Source organism: Triturus cristatus, chromosome 1_1, assembly GCF_964204655.1.
Source record: "Triturus cristatus chromosome 1_1, aTriCri1.1, whole genome shotgun sequence".
NCBI lineage: Eukaryota > Metazoa > Chordata > Amphibia > Caudata > Salamandridae > Triturus > Triturus cristatus.
In genome coordinates, this window is record NC_140579.1 from 161736529 (window position 1) to 161757146 (window position 20618).

Genomic DNA, 20618 nt, shown 5'->3' on the forward strand with positions numbered 1-20618 from the left:
CTCCCGTACTTCGTCTAGTTCAAAGGGAGCGCATAAAAACTCCCGCTGCCGATCGCTGAGCCATCCTAACGCTACATCGTCCAAAAAAACTTCCAACTGCAACTCATCTAGTCTCGTGGAGGTGTATAGACGTTCATAATGCCTCTGGAATGCAGTAATTATACCATCCGAGTCCCGAAGGACTATACCCTCTTGCTCCTCAACCTCTAGGACATAATTGGCATAACGAGGTTTCTGAACCAGGGCCGCCAATACCTTCCCGGGCCTGTCTCCCTCACCGTAGCTTCTGGCCTTCCAGTATTTACCCCGGAAGTTCACCTCCCCCTTCGCCGTGCTCATGTATTCCGTGAGGGTATCTCTGAACCTTATCTGGGCGTCAGCAGTCGGCCGCAGTGCCAACTCAGTCTCAATTTTTTTCAGCTCCCCCTCTAATGTTTGCAGTGAGCGGACTATGTCTCGTAGCACCCCGAACCCCTATGCAAAACCCCCGATTTGTTACCTTGAAGGCCTCCCATATAATTTCCACACTTTTCACCGAGCCCTTATTGCGGGCAAAGAAGTCGTAGACCACCTCCTGGAATACTGCGTCGAGCAGCATTGCCGCATTCATCCGCCAGCCGCCCCTCGGCATCTCCAGGTCCGATGACGCCAGTGTGAGCCTAACTGGAGCATGGTCCGAGTAAGTGCGGGCCAAGTGCTGCACTTGAACTATCGCAGGCCCCTGTCCCCTAGATACCAACCAATAGTCTAGTCTCGCCCAGGAAGCCGCCCGCGCCGTGTAGTGGGTCCCCTCCCTGGTGTCTGGGTGTAAATGCCTCCAGGCATCCACTAGCTGATATTCCGCAATGGTGTGTCTGAGTATTCCAGCGGCTTTAGTGTAATGATGCGGGGCTGGGTGTGATCTGTCGCAACTCGGGCTATGCGTAGCGTTAAAGTCTCCACCCCAGATAATATGTTGGGAGCCCACCTCAAATATCTTAGCCCATAGCGTGGAGAAGAAAAGCGGGTCATCGACATTAGGCCCATAACAGCAGGCCAGTGTAACTGACACCGAACCCAATCGTCCCCACATAAGGCAATATCTAACTTGCGTGTCTGCCAACGCTCCTCCAAAGTGGAAGGGGACCTGTTTTATTAGTATTGCCGTCCCACGCGCATCGGAGGAGTAGGAAGAGAACACCCTGTGGGCGGCCCACTTGCACCCGAAGCAATTGTTTCCCGGGGGGGGGGGGAGTGCGTTTCCTGCAGCATAGCGATGTGCGTGTGGTGTCTGTCTAGGTAGGCTAACAATTGTCTCTTTTTCCTCGCATCTCCCAGCCCTCGTACATTCCAGGTGAGGACATTCAGCTTGTTGACGTCCCTCTCATCCATGATCTATCGTTTCGGTCATAACCTGGTGCGCGACCCCAGCAGGGCCATGCAACCTAAGTTGTGCCCAACATCTCAGTACAGTAGCCAATTCCAAGGCCTTCATGCCTAGGTTCTCCGACCGGTCACCTGACGTGTTACCAATAGCATTCTCCCAGTGAAGCAACATTCGTAAACCAACAAACAACCCATGAGCTCCCACCCCCTCCCACTGAAGCAACCCCAACTTGCCAGTAATGTCACCCCTCCCAGTACCCCCCCCACTCCAACAAACTCATACAGCACCTTCATCCCCAACCTGGGGATACAGCGCCTCGCCCTTGGGTAACACCCGCTGAGGGCTTCAACCAGGTGGACCCACAGCATCCCCCCCGTCCCACTAGCCTGTCCCAGTCCCCTCGGGCAAGGACTAGAGGGCCAGAGGTCACCCGATGAAGTCAATGAGTTGCTCAATGCGGTGATTCGTACCCCCATCACTCCGCCAGTAGGCCGGCGCTCACCTGTGTGCCATAGCATATACAACCCCTGAGTCCTAGGTAGTCCACGTGAGCCTCCGTCTTCCAGGTCAGTCCTCACCCTCCACGCCCCCCTTCGCTTCTTCTGTTCGCGACGACGCCCCCACACCGCCACCACGAGTCGCCGTTCTCACTTGCTTCAGAAAGTCCTCCACTTGATTCGGCTTAGTGAAGAAATGTTGCTTGCCTTGGTGCGTCACCCTCAAGCGCGCTGGGTAGAGCAGCGCATAATCTATTTGTGCCTTACGCAGTTTTGCTTTCACATCCAGAAACTTACGCCTCTCCTCTTGGACCATTGAGGTGAAGTCCGGATAAATCGAGAAGGTGTTCCCATCATACACCATAGATTGTTTCTTTCGGGCTGCCCGAAGCACCACGTCGCGGTCCCTGTAATTCAGCAGTCTTGCAATTATTGGGCGCGGGTTAGCGCCCGGCTGTGGTCGGGGACCCAACGACCTGTGGGCACGCTCCACTATAAATTGACTTGATAGTGCCTCTGCTCCGATAGTGGACATCAGCATCTTTTCTACGTATACCTCCAGCCTCCCAACATTGGTGGACTCCGGTATTCCCATAACGCGTATGTTATTGCGTCGACTACGCGCTTCCAAATCCTCATTCTTCGCAGCTATCACCCGCAACAGATTATCCATCCGAGCTAGCCGCGTAGTATGTAGTATGTCTGGAAGTCACATCCTCCGTTTCCGATAGGCGCCGTTCCGCCTCCTGAATCCGCTCCTCATGACCTTCCAGCTTATGGACCAGCGCGTCCATTCTGGTCGACATGTGGTCCACCTTCTCCACCACAGTGGCAAACCCCTGACGTATCTCTTGTAGTATGTTCTAGGTGTCCGCCGTCACACCCGCAGCTCCATCCTGGGTTTCACTGCGCCCCTCCTGATGCTGCCCACTCTGCTGGGACTGTGCCCCACGGCGCGCTCCCTCGAAATGCAGCTTCGACTGTTTTGCCTCTGGTTTGCCCATGATGCCTCCGCAGTCGTGGTCCCTGGCCCAGTCACCTCCACCGCTCTCGCTGCCAGGTTCTTCTACCGGTCCCTGTCGCCTCTTCCGCTGTGCCCGGCAGTCTACTTCTGCCCTAGCCCGTCCCACCAACACCGACCGCGAAAGGGGGGGGGGGGGGGGTCAAGGGGGGAGCACGACTTCTCACTGCCCCACACCTATGAATAACTGCACCAGAGAGGCTCGCTCTGACAATCGCGTACGCCTCACCCCAACAGACACAGGGGGTAGCAGTCGTCTCACCTCCACATTGGTTCAGCACAAGGGTCACAGCGTCCCCCGGTGTCTCACTCACAGCTTAGCAACGCAGTCCTTATTACAGGCGCTGTGCTCCTACCGGCAACACAGCTCCCGGCGCTACCAGGCCCCAGCACTCAGTCTCCTTTGGGGCAGTTATGCCTGCCGTAGGGTGGGGGCTCTTAATAGACCCCGCGATCCAGCCTTTATACAGGCGCGTAGCGCTATTACACCCCAACCTGATGCCTCCTCCGATGCCTTCAACGCCGCAGTACTAATTCTAGTGTACACCTTGTATCAGTCCAAAACACCCTTATGGTGATTGGTTGTAAAGTCAACCTTATAGACCAGCTATCCTAGTGGTAGCATGGACAAGAGCAGTCTTAGGCTAAACTCTGAACGGCATGTGAAGCCAGCTGTTATACCATATGTAATCCCTTGAATACCAAATGAAAGGACACCACAACAGATATATATAAAAATAGAATGTATTTATTCTAGTCAAACCCTCAGCACTCTTTATGAGATTCGAGGTAAGTACAACACAGTCTTACTTAAGCATACATTAAGTCACACAGGTAAGTAATACAGTTAGGCCCTAGGGGCCACGCAAACCATATACTAAGTAAGTGGTATAAGGACCACTGTCACGAACACCGGATAGGCCTAGGCCATCGCTGGGGCTACACTATACTACCAAAGGTTAGGAAGTGGGAGGCCCACGGGATTCAGGTGCAGAGTGGAAACACTCACGCGTAAAAGTCGATAGAAATGGAAGTTATTAGAAATTAACAGTTTTAGGACACTTCTGGTATAGCTAGGAAGTCGAGACTCGGAAACTAGACCCTTGGATAGTCAATACCCTTGTGAGCACCAAAGTACTGAAGTTAACTAGCCCACGGGCTGCGGGTGCATAGGTGTGAACTTGCGTCGGGTTTCGTCGTTGACTCCTATGGATGCCTGAAGGAAAGTTGCTGACAAGCAGTCAGTGAAGAGTGTCCGGTGGATCCCAAGGATGGAATCAAGAAGGAAGGATACCTGCAAGCAGAAGGGACAGAGCCTAGGTCACCAGCCAGGAGCCGGGAAGAAACCGGGAAGGAACCAGGCGATGTCGTGAAGATGCAGGTGAAGAGGTGAAGCTTGTCGCAGCAGCCACGGGCACCAGGAGGCGTCGAGGACGACCAGGACCAGGAGGTAAGCTGTCCCACGAAGGCTCTTGCTGTCGGCGGCGTCGAAGTCGAGTCAGGACCCAACAAGCCTTGGCAAGCGGAACCCACGCAGGATGGAGGACTTGCTTCTGGTGCATACCACGAAGGTCTGGGGTGCTTCTCTTTCACAGAGGAGCGGGTGCCAGTCTGGAGGAGCCGGACCAGCAAGGTGAAAACAAAGGTTCGTCGTCGCAGAGGTCACTAGCCAACGGGCCAGCAACCGGACAACACGTCGAGCAACACAGGTGCAGAAGGGCCCCACGCAGAACACGTGAAGTGTGGGGAGCTGGTCTTCTTTGCAGATAGTGCTCGGGATGGGGGCTTCTCAATTCCCCAAGCACAGCCTCGAGGAAGCCTCAGAAGTCGCGCTAGTCAGTTACTAGCCACTTTTCCCAAGTCGCCGGTCCCACGTCCCTCGTCGCCTCCACGGGTCTCAGCTTCGCTGTAGATGTGGATCTGGTTCAGAGGTGTCTGGAAGTCTCAGCGCTGGTCAGTCTCTGCAGTCGTCCCTCGTAGGATCAGTCGCAAAGCAAGCAGCGGTCGCTGGATGGTGCCTGGTTGCCCAGGGTGGTCACTCCATGGCCACAAGGGAGATTTCTTCAGTCTTCTTCCTGAGGTCGAATGTCGAAGGTCCAGAGTTTCTGTTCAAGTTTCAGTTATCAGGATAATCCAAAGTCCTAGGGACTCAGCTCCCACTCTTATACTAATCTGGGGGGCTGGGTTACCTGCTAGGTCCCTCCTATGGGTGGGTCCAGGAAGGGGAGTGGCTACACCCCCTTTCCTTTGTCCAGTTTCGCGCCAGAGCTGGGGCTGGAGTGCCCCAGCACCGGTTTGAACTGGACTATGCATGGAGCACCTTGTGTGCCCCAGGCATGTCTCATTCCTTTCAGCCCTCCCTGCCCCAATACACTAAAGTCTGTCTGGGGAGGTGCTAGCACCTCCCCAAGCAGGAAACCTATTGTCCAGGCCTCCCTGGCTGGGAGGGCTCCCAGCTGCAGGAGGTCAGACTCGTGTCTGTGGCAGCAGCATCCATTTTGTGATGCTAAGGCTTTGGTCAGAGTTAAACAGCAAAGTAGGATTTTAACATGTCTCTCCCTCTAGAAGGGGGGAATAATATCCTCATCACCAGAAATGGGATGGGGGTATTATTCCAAAGTGTTAGACACCTTACACGACATGTTTTGATAAAGCCAAACCATAGTTACCATAACCGTTTAAGATTATAAGGCACTTTAAGAGTATATGGTAGGCTATATCATAGAACAGCTATAAGGACATGGTTCCGAAAGCTGCAGACAGGCTCAGCTCATGCTAGAGCACCATCTCACATGTTACCAAGCACTCTGCCTCCAGGATTGTTAAGGCCTGCCATAGGAGTGGCTGATAGGTACACATGTGTCTATATATAAGGTAGGTATAGGAATACTATACCTAAGCAAGGGGTGATTACACAACCTTGCCCCAGCTGAGTGATTAGCCAGTTGTGTCTGATTGGAAGGCCAGGCCAGGGGTGGCATAATACATGCTGCAGCCCCTGGAAGGCCTAGGGCACACCTATGCCCTGGGTACCTAGGGTACACTGTACAGGGTCCAATAAGGTGATCCTTACCAATTGGGTATGTACCTAGGGTACATGGAGTCCTTTTTAAAGAGAGAGCAGACAGCCTGAGACCCTGAATGGCAGGATCTCAGGCCAACTAAGTCAAAAACCAGCTAGACACTAGGCAAAAAGTTGGGGGTAGCCATAGCCAGATATCCACCTTCCTACAGGGTAGTCTCGAAGGGAAGGGAGTAGCCCCTCCGGACTATCTGTAAAACCTACCTGTCCGAGGTGATGGTGCGCCAGTGGGGGAGGAGATGGCGAATCCTACCGCCCACTGTTGTTTGATGGGCCTGAAAGCTTGGAGTAGGAAGGTTTGGAGGCAGTGGTGGCGGGGGTGGTGGTGGACTGACCCGGCAGCTGGCCCCCTGAACTGCCGCGGCGGCTCCCATGTACGTGGACGCGCGTGGACTGTGGCTTGGTTGCGAACGTGGTGGGTTGCCCTTCCGCGAGCACGGAAGGAGCGAAAGGCAGAAGGCTGAGGAGGCTGCGTGGCCGAAAGGCCCAAGGACTTGGCCGTAGCCGGAGAGCCCTTAAATTGCTTCAAAGCACTATCCGCCTTGTTGCCAAAGAGGCGAATGCCATCAAAGAGCATGTCCATCAAGGTGTTCTGGACATCCCACGAAAAGCCAGTTTTCCTCAGCCAGGCGTGGCGGTGGAGCGCCACTGTCGTGGAAATCGCCCTGCCCAGCGAGTCAGCGGTGTCAAGGCCACAACGGATCGTGAACTTGGCTGCATCTCTCCCTTCAGCAATAGACTGGGAGAGTACTGTCCGGGCCTCCTTTGGACACTGAGGCAGCACCTGCGCCACCGTATCCCACAGAGAGTGGGAATAACGGCCCAAGAGGCATGCGGTGTTCACAGACCGCAGCCTTAGACTGGCGGAAGAAAAAAACCTTCTTCCCGGACTGCTCCAGTCTCTTGGATTCCCTGTCCGGGGGTGCAAAAGGGAATGCGCTCGGGGACACTGAGGCATGGACAACCAAGCACTCAGGGGTGGGGTTTTGGGAAAGGAAAATGGGGTCGCCCAGGGCCAGGCGATGGCATCGGGCCACGTTTCTGTCCACAGGAGCCCCTGTGTTGAGCCTGGGCCAAGTGCCCAAAAGTACGTCAGAAAGTGCGTCATTAAAGGGCAGCAGTGGTTCCGCAGAGGTGACTGCTGGCTGAAGCACTTCAGTCAGGAGGTTAGTCCTGACGGCCACAGTAGGGAGCACGAGGTGGAGAGCCTCGGCTGCCCTACGCAACACCACAGAAAAACTCGCACCCTCCTCCATAGCAACGGTAGGAGACAGCATGCCAAGATCTGGAGAGGGGTCCAGACCACTGGCGTCCCCCAACTCCTCTTCCCAGTCCAGGTCATACTCGCACTGAGCTGCGAGAGGGTCCTCAGACCCCTCCCAGTCCTCGCCTTCCTCCTCATGCTGTTCCACAGGCCGAAAAGTAGGAGAATGGGCATAGGGAAAGAAATTCCGGAACGGCGTCGGCAGACACCCTTCCGGTGCCGTATCCACAGCGGGGCTGAAACAGGGGTCGACGTCCGGCGCGTCGAGCAACGTCAAATGTGCTGCCGGTGGGGTCGACGTTGGTTGAGGTATCACAAGGTCAACCGGTGTCGACCGGGATCCACGGGAGTCCTGCGGCGCAACGTCGGGGCCGGAACCACCGGCGTCAAAAGGCGAGGACTCCCAGTCGGGCCCGCGGGGATCGAAGGTGCAGCAGAGGGGCCAGACGGCCCTAAGAGGCGAGCCATAGCGGACAGGAATTCCTGTACCTGGGCTGGAGTCGAAGACAAACCCGGAAAGGGCAGGTAGGCCGCTGGTGACTGCGGAGGCTCTGCTGGAGCCGCAGGGGTGGCCCCACCCACACCCTCATCGTTTGATGGACGAGGGGAAGCCGAAGAACGAGTATGTCTCTGACTTCTTGTGGCGCTTCGCCTTACCTGACCCCAATTTCGAAGACTTCGATTCCGAAGATTTCCGATGGTGGTGGCTCCGCGACTGGTCCCTCAACCGGGACCTTGAACAGCGCCGAGCCGACTGCCGGGCTTCAAGCAACTTTCGGGACCGCTCCCGCAAAGTCTTTGGCGCCATGGCCCGGCAGCAATCGGGGCACGACTTGGGGTCCCAGGCAGAAGAGACACACCGTGCGGGTCCGTCACCGACATCATCCGATGACTGTCACGCAAAGACTTAAACCCGGGCATCCCTATCTGCACCAGGAGTCCATCAACGCGAAAAAGAAAGACAAAAATCCCCCAAAACTCAGTCAAAAAATTAATGGGGGTACCACACTTCCCGGATCTGCGCTTGCTGGCGCAGAAAAAGAAAGAACTGACGTCAGCGCAAGGGGGCGGCGTCTAAGTAGCTGCCACCATGTCATCTCGGCGACCACGACGCCAACGACGGACGCGGAGCCGTACGACGCCACCTTCCGACGTGCAGTGGTACTGCTGACGAAAACCTTCCGGATCCAGTCTGACGCCTGGGGATATTCTAAAGTAAGGAATCTATCATTAAAGTGTCTCTTTCAGATGTCAGTAATTTGGAGGCACAATTAAGTGCCTTTCAAAATAGTATACCATATAATTTTTTAATATGCACACAAATCAATGTTCAAACTTACCAATAGGTACCAGCCCCCTGTGAAGTAAGCTCCATCCCTTCTATAGAGTTGTAGCTATCATCATCCATGATTTTAGAAAGCCCAAAATCTGTGATTTTGATTTCTCCACAAGCTGTACCATTCACTAGTAGAATGTTTCCTATGGTATAAGAAAAAATAAAATAAAAGCAGAAGCTAACTGAATCAGCTACACAAAAGAAAAATCATGTTAGTGACATGGACAGAGGAATCCAACCTGAACACTATTTTTAGGGATACATACATTAAAATACCAAATGAAATAATCTAAGTATGTGGTATTTGTACAGCGTGAATCTAGCCAAAAGCCAGAAGAGCACTGAATAGGGTCAAAGGAATAAGTCAAGAAACTGAAGAGCTAGCAGGATTCTGGGAGGAGGAGTGGGTTGCTACTGCATTGTGATGTGGTGTTCCTCAGAGGTCAGTTTAAAGTACTCTCCAGAACTGGAGTAGTGTTGGTGCGATTTTAACGGATACATGGTTGTTGTTTCAGACCATGGGTGCAAAATATGGTCTGTTTTTTTCTTTTTTACTTGTGAGTTTGTGAGCCAGATAGGTGAGGGCGCTGATTGTGACAACTTTGTAAATGATGCTGCTGGATTTTGAAGACCGGTTGGGTCATCTAGGGCTCTTCCATCAGGAAGGCTATGATCTGGTCATATTTTTTAGGCCATGGATGATTTGTATTGCAACATTTAGTATGCCCTTGAGGGCGGTGGTATAGAACATGGCAGACCAGTAAGCAGGGCGTTGCCATCTTCCAGATGGAAGAGCAAGTAGGCTTGAACAGCACTTCTGAAGTTACTTTCTTGGAGGAACTGTTTCACTTTCTTTAGTCAAGAGAGCAGATACAAGGCTGCTGTCAAGAATTTGTGGGCAGCACCAGCTTTTATTGTCCAACCTGAACTTCTAAAGATGCCTGAGCATGGCCTTTCCTGGCATCTACAGTGGAAACTACGGCTTGCAAGAGTCAACAAGAATGTGTGTGAATAGGATAACAAATGATTTGCAGAAAGAATGAGTTGCACATCTATGTAAATGCTTGACAAAGGTATTGCTCAAAATGAGCAAGAAAAGTCTACTAACCATCACCATGAAATATGAATAGAGACCTTTTATACAACTTAACTTTTGCCCCTAAGCCACATACATCGCTGGAACCAAATCTCACATCTGGCCTCAGCAGCTCACTAACAGTTATTTAAAAATACAGCATTTAACAGGTAAACATTCAGTAAGGAATGTAATAATAATTAAGGGGTCCGTTTCAAATGAAAAATGTACGTACCTACAGTAATCATCTTTCTGTTATGTATCTTATCTGTTTGCAGATTTCTCATCTGACGTCACACTGGATCTAAAAACTTCAAAGCTCTCACGTTGCCAGTAGGAGGTTCTGGCTTTGTGAATGACACAAAATGCTGTTAGAGGACATCACCAAAGCCATATCTGACTAACTCTCACTATAACAATCCATCAAACGGGGAGGAAAGGGAGTCAGTGAGTAATCTCCAAGTAGATAGAGTGACCATCAGAAAGATCCTTACAACAGGTTAGTAACTTTTTCTTCTGATGGATAAGTCTACCTGCAGATTCTTTACCTATAGAATATATTACAGAGCAGTACCCAACCTAGGAAGACTGATGGATCGCTATATCAGGAAATCCTGCAAGACAGATTTGGCTAAGTGATCATCTATGCGCACCTCGGTATCCAGGCACCAATGATTATGTGCCACTCTGCAAATCTCTGCAATTGTGACTCCTCTTGCAAGAGCATAAGTGGTGGATTTGGCCCTGGTGGATGGGCCTTAATTCCTTCTGGAGACTCATTGTTGTCCAAGGTCGAGGTCTTAATGTAGAGGACAAGCCACTTCGACATGGTTCTTTTTTGAAACACTGCAGTAACCCACAAACAGCTGGTCATCTAGTCTGCAGTCTTCAGTCTTTAACATCCTTAAGGGACAACTAAGGAGGGGCTCAAATGGAGCCCCCATAAGAAAAGTTAAATTTAAAGTTCCACTGAGGCACCAACAAAGGGGGTTGGACAGTACATATTCATCAGCCCCTTCAGAAAATGCACCACAATGGGGGATTTGATCTGACAGAGGGAAACTGAAAATGGAGTGCCAATCATACAACTCTTTGTACAAAGGTTAAGTACGAATTGCAGGAAATAGAAAAAAGTGGCCAGCTAGTGGTCTACGCTGTTGTCCGCGCACCAGTCTACCATAGGGAGCAGATATGGTAGAGGGGAGACGTACTAACAGAATGACGTCAACAACCTCCGTTGGCAGCAACTCAGATGTCCCCACTCAAACTGCTGGCGTGTAGATGACACCCTTGGAGATTAGGCTGTAGCATCAACCCCTCCTACTGGTAGAATGGTTCTGTCTTTATGTCAGCTTGAGCGGAGGACATGTGGAGGAACACCGGTCTGCGTACCACACATTCCTTGAACCATCTGGGGAAATGAGAATGACTTGATACCGGTCTTGTTGAATCTTCCTCAGAACCCGAGGAATCAAAGGTGCAGGGGGGGAATGCCAAGTGGAGCTGAAAGGTCCACCTCAACTGGAACTCATCCCCCAAGGCCGGAGGGCACAGAATTGCTGGCATGCAACATTCTCCGATGAGGTGAACAAACCCAGCTGAGGAGTACCCCACTAGGTGAAGATGTCCTGGCCTATCAGAGACGCCACTGATCAGCAAGTTAACGCTGGCTCATGCTGTTGCTTTGGACACTTAGAGACCCCGCTAGGGTGACTGATGGAGGAACAGGTCCCTTGATTGTGTGCCCAAGACTACAGTCGAAACACTTCCAGGGAAAGGAGGTGATACCCTACTCCCTCCTTGCTTGTTGACATAGCGCATCGCAGTTGTGTTGTCTGTCATGATCTGGACCGACCGACACTGGATGGAGAAGAGTAGGACCCCTGATCTCCAGAACCTCCATGTGAGCTCCCCTCCTGTAGGCCGAAGCATCCGTCACTACCATAGTCACGATCCTGGCAGGGAAGAAAGCTATCCTGCAGCTCAAGTTCGCCTTGCTTCCCCACCGAGCCACGTCTGTCTCAGCACTGAGAGTTCACAATGGAGTCTGCTAGAGCTCCTCGTACGGTAGTCACGGTCTGTGGAGACACCACCGCAAGGACTTCATGTGCCAACATATATGTGTGGCTAGGAAGCCAGCAGACTAAAGAATCGTAGAACCGTCAGGAGTGGGACTTGCACGCCTTGATGAAAGGATGGGATCTCCTTTATGCCAGCAATCCCCTGAGGTGTGGGTAAGGCATGTAGAAGAGTGGTGTCCAGTACTGACCCCAAGAACTGAAGTCATTGGGAGGGCCCCTAGGAGAGATTTGAGCTTGTTGATTGAAAACCCAGGTGGAAAACTTAACAGCAGGTTGCGTGACAAAAGCTCTGGCGATTCAGCTTTGATCAGCCAGTTGTCTAGGTATGGGAAAACGGGGATCCCCAACAATCTGAGATGGGCCACTGTCATCACCTTGTTGAAGACTTAAGGGGCTGATGGTGAGCCCAAGCCAAGTACTGCAAATTGGTAGCCCGTCACACAAGTTGCTACTTGTGTAACGATATATCTGTAAGAGACATTAGTTAGTGATAGATTTCTTCGCTTAGAATAATCCCCGGGCGTCACACTAGATCCGGAAACTTTTTCCTTAGCAGTACCCCTGCGCGTCAGTAGGTGGCGTCGTAAGCGCCGAGATGACGTCACGGAGACTACTTAGGCGCCACCCATGCGCGCTAAGGTCAGTTCTGTATACGACTTTGCGCGTCAGGAACGCAGAGCCATGCAAGAATCTGACCACTGGTGCCATGAAACTAGGGCCCTGAAAGGGATGACCTTAACCCTAGAATCAATTCGCAGAACGGGGAGGATGGGTGGGGCGGTAAGGAATCTATCACTAACTAATGTCTCTTACAGTTATATCTTTACACAAGTAGTAACTTGTGCATCTGAAAGAGACACATTAGGGATAGATTTCTTACCTTAGAATAGATACCCCAGCAATACCAACCCCGGTGGTGGGTCTGCGAAGAGGTTACGCCAGAAAGTCACGGAGAACAGAACGGCCAAAGAAGCCGTCCCTCCGGACTTGACTGTCAAGGCAGTAATGCTTGGTAAACGTGTGCAGCGAAGCCCACGTAGCTGCCTGACAAATATCCTGCAAGGAAACGCAGCGTCCCAAGGCAGTAGTGGCTGCCGTTGCCCTGGTAGAATGAGCACACAGCCCCACAGGAGGCTCCTTCTTGGCCAACGAGTAACATGCTTTAATGCACAGAACGACCGACCAAGAGATGGTCGGTTTGTGCACAGCCCGACCTGTTTTGGCGCCCACGTAGCCAATAAAGAGCTGGTCATCCATCCGGAACTGCTGTGTGCGCTTCATATAGACGAGAGCGCACGTTTTGGGTCCAGACGGTGGAGCATCTCTTCCTCTTTCGAGGGATGCGGAGGCAGAAAGAAGGTGGGTAAGGTGATGGTCTGCCCGATGTGGCAGTGCGTGACAACCTTTGGCAAAAAAGAAGGACGGGTCCTTAAAACCACCTTGTCCAGATGAACAGAAAGGAAAGGAGGTTTAGAAGAAAGAGCCTGGAGCTCACTCACTCTTCTGGCAGAGGTGATAGCTACCAGGATAGCCGTCTTGAGAGTGAGAAGACGTAAAGGACAGTTATGAAGGGGCTCAAAGGGAGCACACATCAGATAGGTGATGACAAGATTTAAGTCCCATTGGGGCATTACGAAAGGCACAGGGGAAACGTGTGCGTAAGGCCTTTCAGGAGACGTTTAACAACCGGAGATTTAAAGAGAGAAGGCTGATCTCGAAACCTTAGAAAGGCGGAGATGACCGAAAGATAACCTTTGACAGTGCCCATAGCAAAGCCCTGCTGGGCCAAGGATAGTAGGAAAAGAAGGATCTCAGAAAGAGGGGCAGAAAGGGAATCCACAGACTTCGCTGAGCACCACGCCCCAAACTTGTTCCACCGGCAGGTGTACACCGTCTTTGTGTATGGACGCCTGGCTGCCAGAATGACATCACAGACTTCGGGAGGAAGATCGAAAGCTGTCAACTGCCGCCGCTCAATCTCCACACATGGAGGTGGAGGCTGGACAGGTTCGGGTGGAGGACCATCCTCTGCTGCTGCGACAGAAGATCCTCCCAAAGAGGCAGATGGATCGGGGGATCGATTGCCATGCTGAGTAGCTCAGGATACCAGTATCTTCGCGCCCAGTCCGGAGCCACATGGATGACTTGAGCCCGGTCGCGCCGAATCTTCTTCAGCACTCTGGGCAGAAGTGGTATAGGCGGAAAGAGGTACAACAGACCGCAACACCACTCACGACTAAAAGCGTCGCCGAGCGAGTGTCGCCTAGGAAAATCCAACGCGCACAACTGATGACATTACACGTTCTCTTCAGTGGTGAATAGATCTAACCAAGGCTCTCCCCACTGTAGAAAGAGACCTTGCGCCACATCCGAGTGCAGACGCCATTCGTGATCCATCAAGCACCGGCGGCTGAGTTAATCCACCCTGGCGTTCAGAGAACCTGCCAGGTGTTGAACCACCAAGGTAATGCCTTCATGTTCCAGCCATGTCCAAAGGAGCAGAGCCTCCTGACATAGGGTCATCGACGCCGCCCTGTTTGTTGCAATACCACATGGCGGTGGTGTTGTCCGTGAACACCTGCACCACACTTCCCCAGACAGAGGGAAGGAATGCCTTCAGTGCAAGTCGGATCGCCCGCAGCTCCAAAAGGTTGATATTGAGCCAGGATTCCGCCGGAGACCGGAGTCCTTTTCCAAGTGGCCTCCCCATCCCAGGAGGGACGCATCCGTCACCACTGTGTGCTCCGGTTGGGGAAGGGAGAGGGATCTGCCATTGACCCAATCACGATTTGTGAGCCACCACTGCAATTGTTGTGCAGTGTCCTCCGAGATCTGGACATGATCGGACAGGTTGCCCTGATGGTGCGCCCACTGGAACTTCAGGTCCCAATGCAGAGCCCGCATATGCCATCTGGCATGTTGCACCAGCAGGAGGCAGGAGGCCAGCAAGCCCAGGAGCCAGAGAGTTATCCTGACTGAAACCCGGGATAGAGGCTGAAAGATCGGATTCATAGCCTGAATATCCCGGACTCGCAGCTCGGAAGGATAAACCCGAAACCGCGTCGAATCCAGAACCGTTCCTATGAAGGGGAGCTGCTGAGAGGGACTCAGGTGTGACTTAGGCACGTTGATGGAGAACCCCAGCAAATGCAGGAGATCGGCCGTAGTCTGAAGGAGGGAGACGACTGTCTGGGGCGAGCACGCCTTCAACAACCAGTCGTTGAGGTAGGGGAAGGCTGACACCCCTGACCTGCGCAGATGAGCTGCGACCACCGCCATCAATTTCGTGAACACCCGAGGGGGCGCTGGTAAGGCCGAAAGGGAGCACGGCTAATTGAAAATGCTCGTGGCCTACCGTGAACCGCAGGTAAAGCCGGTGGGCCGGCAGGACAGAGATGTGAAAATATGCGTCCTGCAAGTCCAACGCTACCATCCAGTCTCCAGGGTCGAGGGCAGCCAAGACCTGAGCCAGAGTCAGCATTTTGAACTTCTCCTTCCAGAGGAAGCGGTTGATGTTCCGGAGGTCCAAGATGGGACGCAGACCCCCTTTGTCCTTCTTGGGAACCAGCAAGTAGTGGGAATAACAACCATTCCCTACTTCCGGCCCAAGAACGCACTCGATGGCCACCTTGGCCAAGATGATCGTAACTTCCTGCTGGAGAGTCACCAAGTGATCCCCCGACTGAGGTGGCATGGCTGGAGGGGTGGACTGAAAGGGAAGGGAGTAACCCTTGCGGATGATCTGCAGCACCCACGTGTCCGATGTGATAGTGGGGTCCTCCACAAAGCTCGGATTAGGCAGTTTGGAGGCAGACGCCGCGGGGGGGGGGGGGGGAGGGGGGGGAGGTGGACTCACCCCCACGCTAATTTCCAGACCCAATCTCGCAGAATCCGCGGCCGCGCTGCGGTCGGGTCTGCACAGGCTTGCTGAAAGAACGCGCCTGGGCGCCCCTGCCACGAAAGGAACGAAAACCAGGAGTGGCTGGGCTTTTTGTGAAAAGACCTAAGGAGTTGGCCGTAGCCCGCGAGTCCTTAAAGCGATCCAGCGAACTGTCGGCCTCATCGCCAAACAGGCAGGTGCCATCAAAGGGCATGTCCATGAGCGAGCTCTGTACATCTGGCGAGAACCCGGTAGATCTCAACCAGGCATGGCAACAAAGCGCCACAGTCGTAGAAATGGCTCTAACTAGTGAGTCCGCGGTGTCCAAACCATGTCGAATGGCGAACCTAGCCGCATCCTTACCCTCAGCAACAGCTTGAGACAGCACAGCTTGTGCCTCTTTAGGACACTGAGGCAACACCTGTGCAACGACATCCGACACCGTGTGGGAATAGCGGCCCAAGAGGCATGCGGTGTTCACTGACCGCAGCCCTAAGCTGGCCGAAGAGAACAACCGCTTGCCGAACTGCTCCAGCTTCTTAGAGTCCTTATCGGACGGAGCCGTGGGAAAGGCACTCTGGGACGTCGAAGCTTGGATGACCAAGCTCTCAGGCGTAGGATGAGTGGTCAGAAAGGCTGGGTCACCCGGCACCGGTCGATGATGCCTGGCAATATTCTTATCCACCGGGGCCCCTGTGGCTGGCCGCGCCCAAGTGCCCAGCAAGACGTCAGTGAGGGAGTCGTTAAATGGCAGCAGGGGCTCCGACGAAGTGGACACCGTCTGGAGCACCTCAGTGAGATTCAGGGCCACCGTAGGTAGATCAAGGTGGAGGACCTCAGCGGCCCGACTAAGCACCATCGTGTACGAGGCGCCCTCCTCCATGGTAGGCAGAGGAGAGGCTGGCTGGAGTTCAGAGGAGAGATCCTCCAACTCGTCCACCCAGTCCTGCTCGGAGTCACACTGACGAGCAAGTGGGTCCTTGGACCCCTCCCAGCCATCCTCCACCTCCGCCACAGGCGAACAGGCTGCGGCGGCAGGGCAGGGACCGGGGAAGGAACAAACGGCACTGGGAACGGCGCCGAACGAGGCTGAACCGGCGCCGTGTCCCAGTGCCGATCTCAGGTAGGGACAAAAGTGTCCGAGAACCTGGGGAGGGGCGGGACAAACAGTACCCACTGCGGCGCCGGAGGCAGAGCCGAGGGCAGCAATGGGGCTGGAGCCGGCAGCGCGGGACCTTGTGGCGCCGTGGCCTGACCCAGCGGTGCAGGATCCCGCAGCGCCGGGGCCGGAGCCGCCGGCAGGATCTGTACATGGGACCGCGGGGCCCGAGGGCATGCCAGCGGGAGCCAGAGGCCTAAACAGGCGGTCCAAGGTGGCAAGAAATACTTCCACCTGAACGGGAGTCGCTGACGGACCCGGGTAAGGTGGGTAGGCCGCGGGACTCCCAGGCTCCGAAGGAGCCGCAGGGGCAGAAACCCTGTCCCCCTCGTCCGCATCCGGGGATCGACGGGGGACGTCGGAGAGCGCCAACGCTTCTTTGACTTCTTTTTGTGTCGTCTCTTACCCAAATCCGAGGGTGAAGACTTGGAGCCCGAGGAGCAATGATGGTGGCCCCACGAGCGTTCCCTGGAGGGGCCCCTGGCCTCGAATGGCACGGGGACGAGTGCCGGACCTCAAACAGCTTCCAGCGCCGCTTCCTCACGGCCTTCGGGGCCATGGCTAAACAGTCCATGCAGGCCCGGGAGTCATGGTCGCTCTCCAGGCAGTAGAGACAGATGTCGTGGGGGTCCGCCACCGACATATTGCGCCGGCAGGCCCTACAAGACGTAAAACCAGGCATCCGTATGACAACAACTCGAACTTACAGGAGACTGTAAGTAAGTCGCAAAAAGTCGCAAAAAGATAGTCAAAAAGTGACTAAGGTACGTGCTTTAACCGGATCTGCGCTTACTGGAGCAGAAAAAGAAAGAACTGACGTCAGCGCGCATGGGTTGCGCCTAAGTAGTCTCCGTGACGGCATCTCTGCGCATATGACCCCAGCGACGGACGCTGAGCCGCACGACACCACCTACTGACACGCAGGGGTACTGCTAACGAAAAAACTTTTCGGATCCAGTCTGACGTAAGGAATCTATCACTAACGTGTCTCTTTCAGCTGAATCCACGACAAAGTGCAAATACGGTGAGACTGTTAGATTGGGATGTGGAAGTACACCTCCTGCAAATCCAGGGACACAATCCAGTCTCCAGGTTTCAGAGCCAGTAACAATTAGCTAGGGTAAGCATTTTGAACTTTTTCTTTTTAAGGAAAAAGTTCAACATCCTGAGGTACATGATAAGGATGCAGACCGTCATCTTTCTCGGATACAAGAAAATAATGTGAGTAACATCCTTAACCTTTTTTCCTGCTCCAGTACTAACTCCACGGGTCCTTTCTGAAGGAGTGCTGACATCTCTTGCTGTAGGATGGTCAGGTGGTCCGGAGGGGGAGCGGAAGGCAGATGTCGTAGAATGGGGGAAGGTGGTGGGGAAGCGTGAAGGTTGGGAAAGGTGCAGACTCGTACTAATATTTAAAGGACCCACTAGTCCGAAGTAATGGCTTTACAGACTGGCAGAAAGGAGGGTAGTCGTCCTGCCACAGGCTCCAGGTTATCTGAGGAAGAGAACTAAGATTGTTTTCCTGAGTGATGGGTGGGGTTGTAGGGGAGGAAAGAGGAGGATCATTAAGAGGCTTGCTGAAGGGATCCACGCCCCTCACCTCTGCCTCTAACCTTGTTAGTGTGGACCAAAGCGTCTAGGGCTTTTGTGAGTGCAGTTGGAAGGGTTGTCTCTGATTAAAGGAAAGGCCCCTGGAAAACCTTCAAAAGCACTGAATTTGCAAGTAATCTCTTTGGGGTTGAGGCTGTTAGAGACCAAGAGATCAGGTTTTTGCCTTAAACCTTTCTAGGGCTGCATACACCTTCCTCCTGAATGGACAGATGCCATTAAATGGAAGGTCCATGAGGTTGGCTCTCACATAATTAAAAAAAGCAAAGTTTTTGAGTCAGGCATGGCATCTGATGGAAATTGAGGTACTCACTGCTCTTGCCACGGAGATGGTGGTATCAAGGACCAACTTGATGATGTGTATCTAAGCATACTGTCCATCCTGTAGCACCGCCTGGAAATGTGTCCGGATGACTTCTGAAACATACAAAGTGATCAGCTTGACGACCTTCCATAGAAGGTGTAAAGTGCTAAAAGGAAATTGTCGTTCAACGATTTGAGCCATGTTTCCAGCTGAGCAAGATCTTCTTACCCCATGCTTCTAGTTATTTGAATACCCTATCCAAGTGAACTGTGGGAAAAGTGCCTTACACCTGTCTCGAGAAGCAGGATGCTTCTATCACTAAACTCTCTGTAGAAGGGTGTGTGGAGAGAAAAGCTGGGTCCCCAGGAGCAAGGTGGCAGCGTTTAGGTACTAGCCTATTAAAAAAACAAGTTACTTACCTGAACACAGAGGTTCTCCAGTATTGATATCTTTTATAGATTCACATTCTTGAATCACGGTGGGAGTCCCACGGTAACAGTAAAATAGCATTACAAAGCTATAAGGACTGTCTCCCTTGAGAATCAACAGTATTTAGTAACCAGTTCATCTCATTAAAGAACATCCAAACTCCAGCCAATCAAATCGCAGACCCCTGAGTATCCATCCCCTGCAGAGCCACCATACCTCAGATTTCGAGCACAAGTGTAGTTAGGCAAATAAAAGAGGTATGGAAGGGTGCACCTGTAAGCAGAGGATGGTGGGCCGCATGTGAATCTATCAAAGATATCAATACTGAAGAACCACACTGTACTGGTCACTAACTTGTTTTTTCTCCAGTATTGTATCGTTTATAGATTCACATGCTTGAATCAGACTAGTAAGCAGAACATAAACACAATCAGAGGTGGAGAAGACAGGTGAACCATCCCACCATATGACAAAATGCCATCACCTGAGGTGAACCAAGCAACTTAACTTCCACAGTTATAAAATACACATTATATATATATATATATATATATATATATATATATATATATATATATATATATATATATCTAAATACATAAATAAGATTTGGCAGAGATAATAATAACCAAAATAGTAATAAACATAATAATAATTAGAATTCTTAATAAACCCCAGTAACTGAGGCCTACCTTAAACGAACAGAGGACGAAGAGCCGCTTGGCCAACCGCAGCATCCGCCTTTCGTAAAATGTCCAGGCTGTAGTGCCTTCTAAAGGTATGGACACTTGTCCATGTCGCTGCCCTGCAAATGTCTGGCAGGGACACGCCAGCAAACAGGGCCAAAGATGTTGCCATCTTTCTTGTGGAATGAGCTGTCACTTTGGAATCAAGAGGGCAACCCACCCTTTCGTGGCAGAATGTTATAGTAGAAAAAGCCCAGAGAGCAATTGAAGCTCTAGTCAAAGCCTGACCCTTCCTAGGGGCAGAGAAGGCGATTATCATTTGAGTAGATTTGGAGAAACATTTAGTCCTTTAAAGGTAAAACTTTAAACATATTTTGATGTCCAAGGAATGCAGAGCTCTCTCTGCTGGTGTCGAAGGAGCAGGAAAGAATGAAGGCAGGACCACAGGTTCGTTGAGATGGAACATGGTAGGTACTTTGGGTATGAACGAGGGATTAGTGTGCAGCACCACTCTATCCTGCTGGAATTGAAGATAAGGTTCTGTAGCTGTGAAGGCTTGAATTTCACGAATACGTCTAGCAGACGTGATGGCTAAGAGAAAACCCATCTTCCAAGATAGAAATTTTATGTAGCATTTGTGAATCGGCTTGAATGGCGCTTTCATGAGATGAGACCGCACAATGTTCAATTGCCAGAACACCGGAGCAGGCCGAACCGACGGGTAGGCTCTGAAAAGTCCTTTCATGAATTCCTTCACCAACCTGCAGGACCATAGGGACGATTGGTTCAAACGCCTCCTATACCTTGAAATTGCGGCCAAATGGACTTTC

The 20618-nt window shown here is 52.3% G+C and overlaps 1 protein-coding gene across 7 annotated transcripts in view; it reads right to left on the bottom strand.

Moving 5' to 3' along the window:
* Window positions 1-20618, bottom strand: part of TLK2 (tousled like kinase 2) — a 2417851-nt gene that overhangs the window by 498546 nt on the left and 1898687 nt on the right. For all 7 annotated transcript variants that reach the window (XR_014968435.1, XM_085624076.1, XM_085624079.1 and 4 more), the window contains one exon: window positions 8571-8709. Coding sequence is in view for 6 of the 7 variants with exons in the window: in XM_085624076.1 (XP_085480202.1) it covers window positions 8571-8709 (139 nt within the window). In the remaining variant the exon portion in view is untranslated. The remainder of the gene's footprint in view (window positions 1-8570; window positions 8710-20618) is intronic.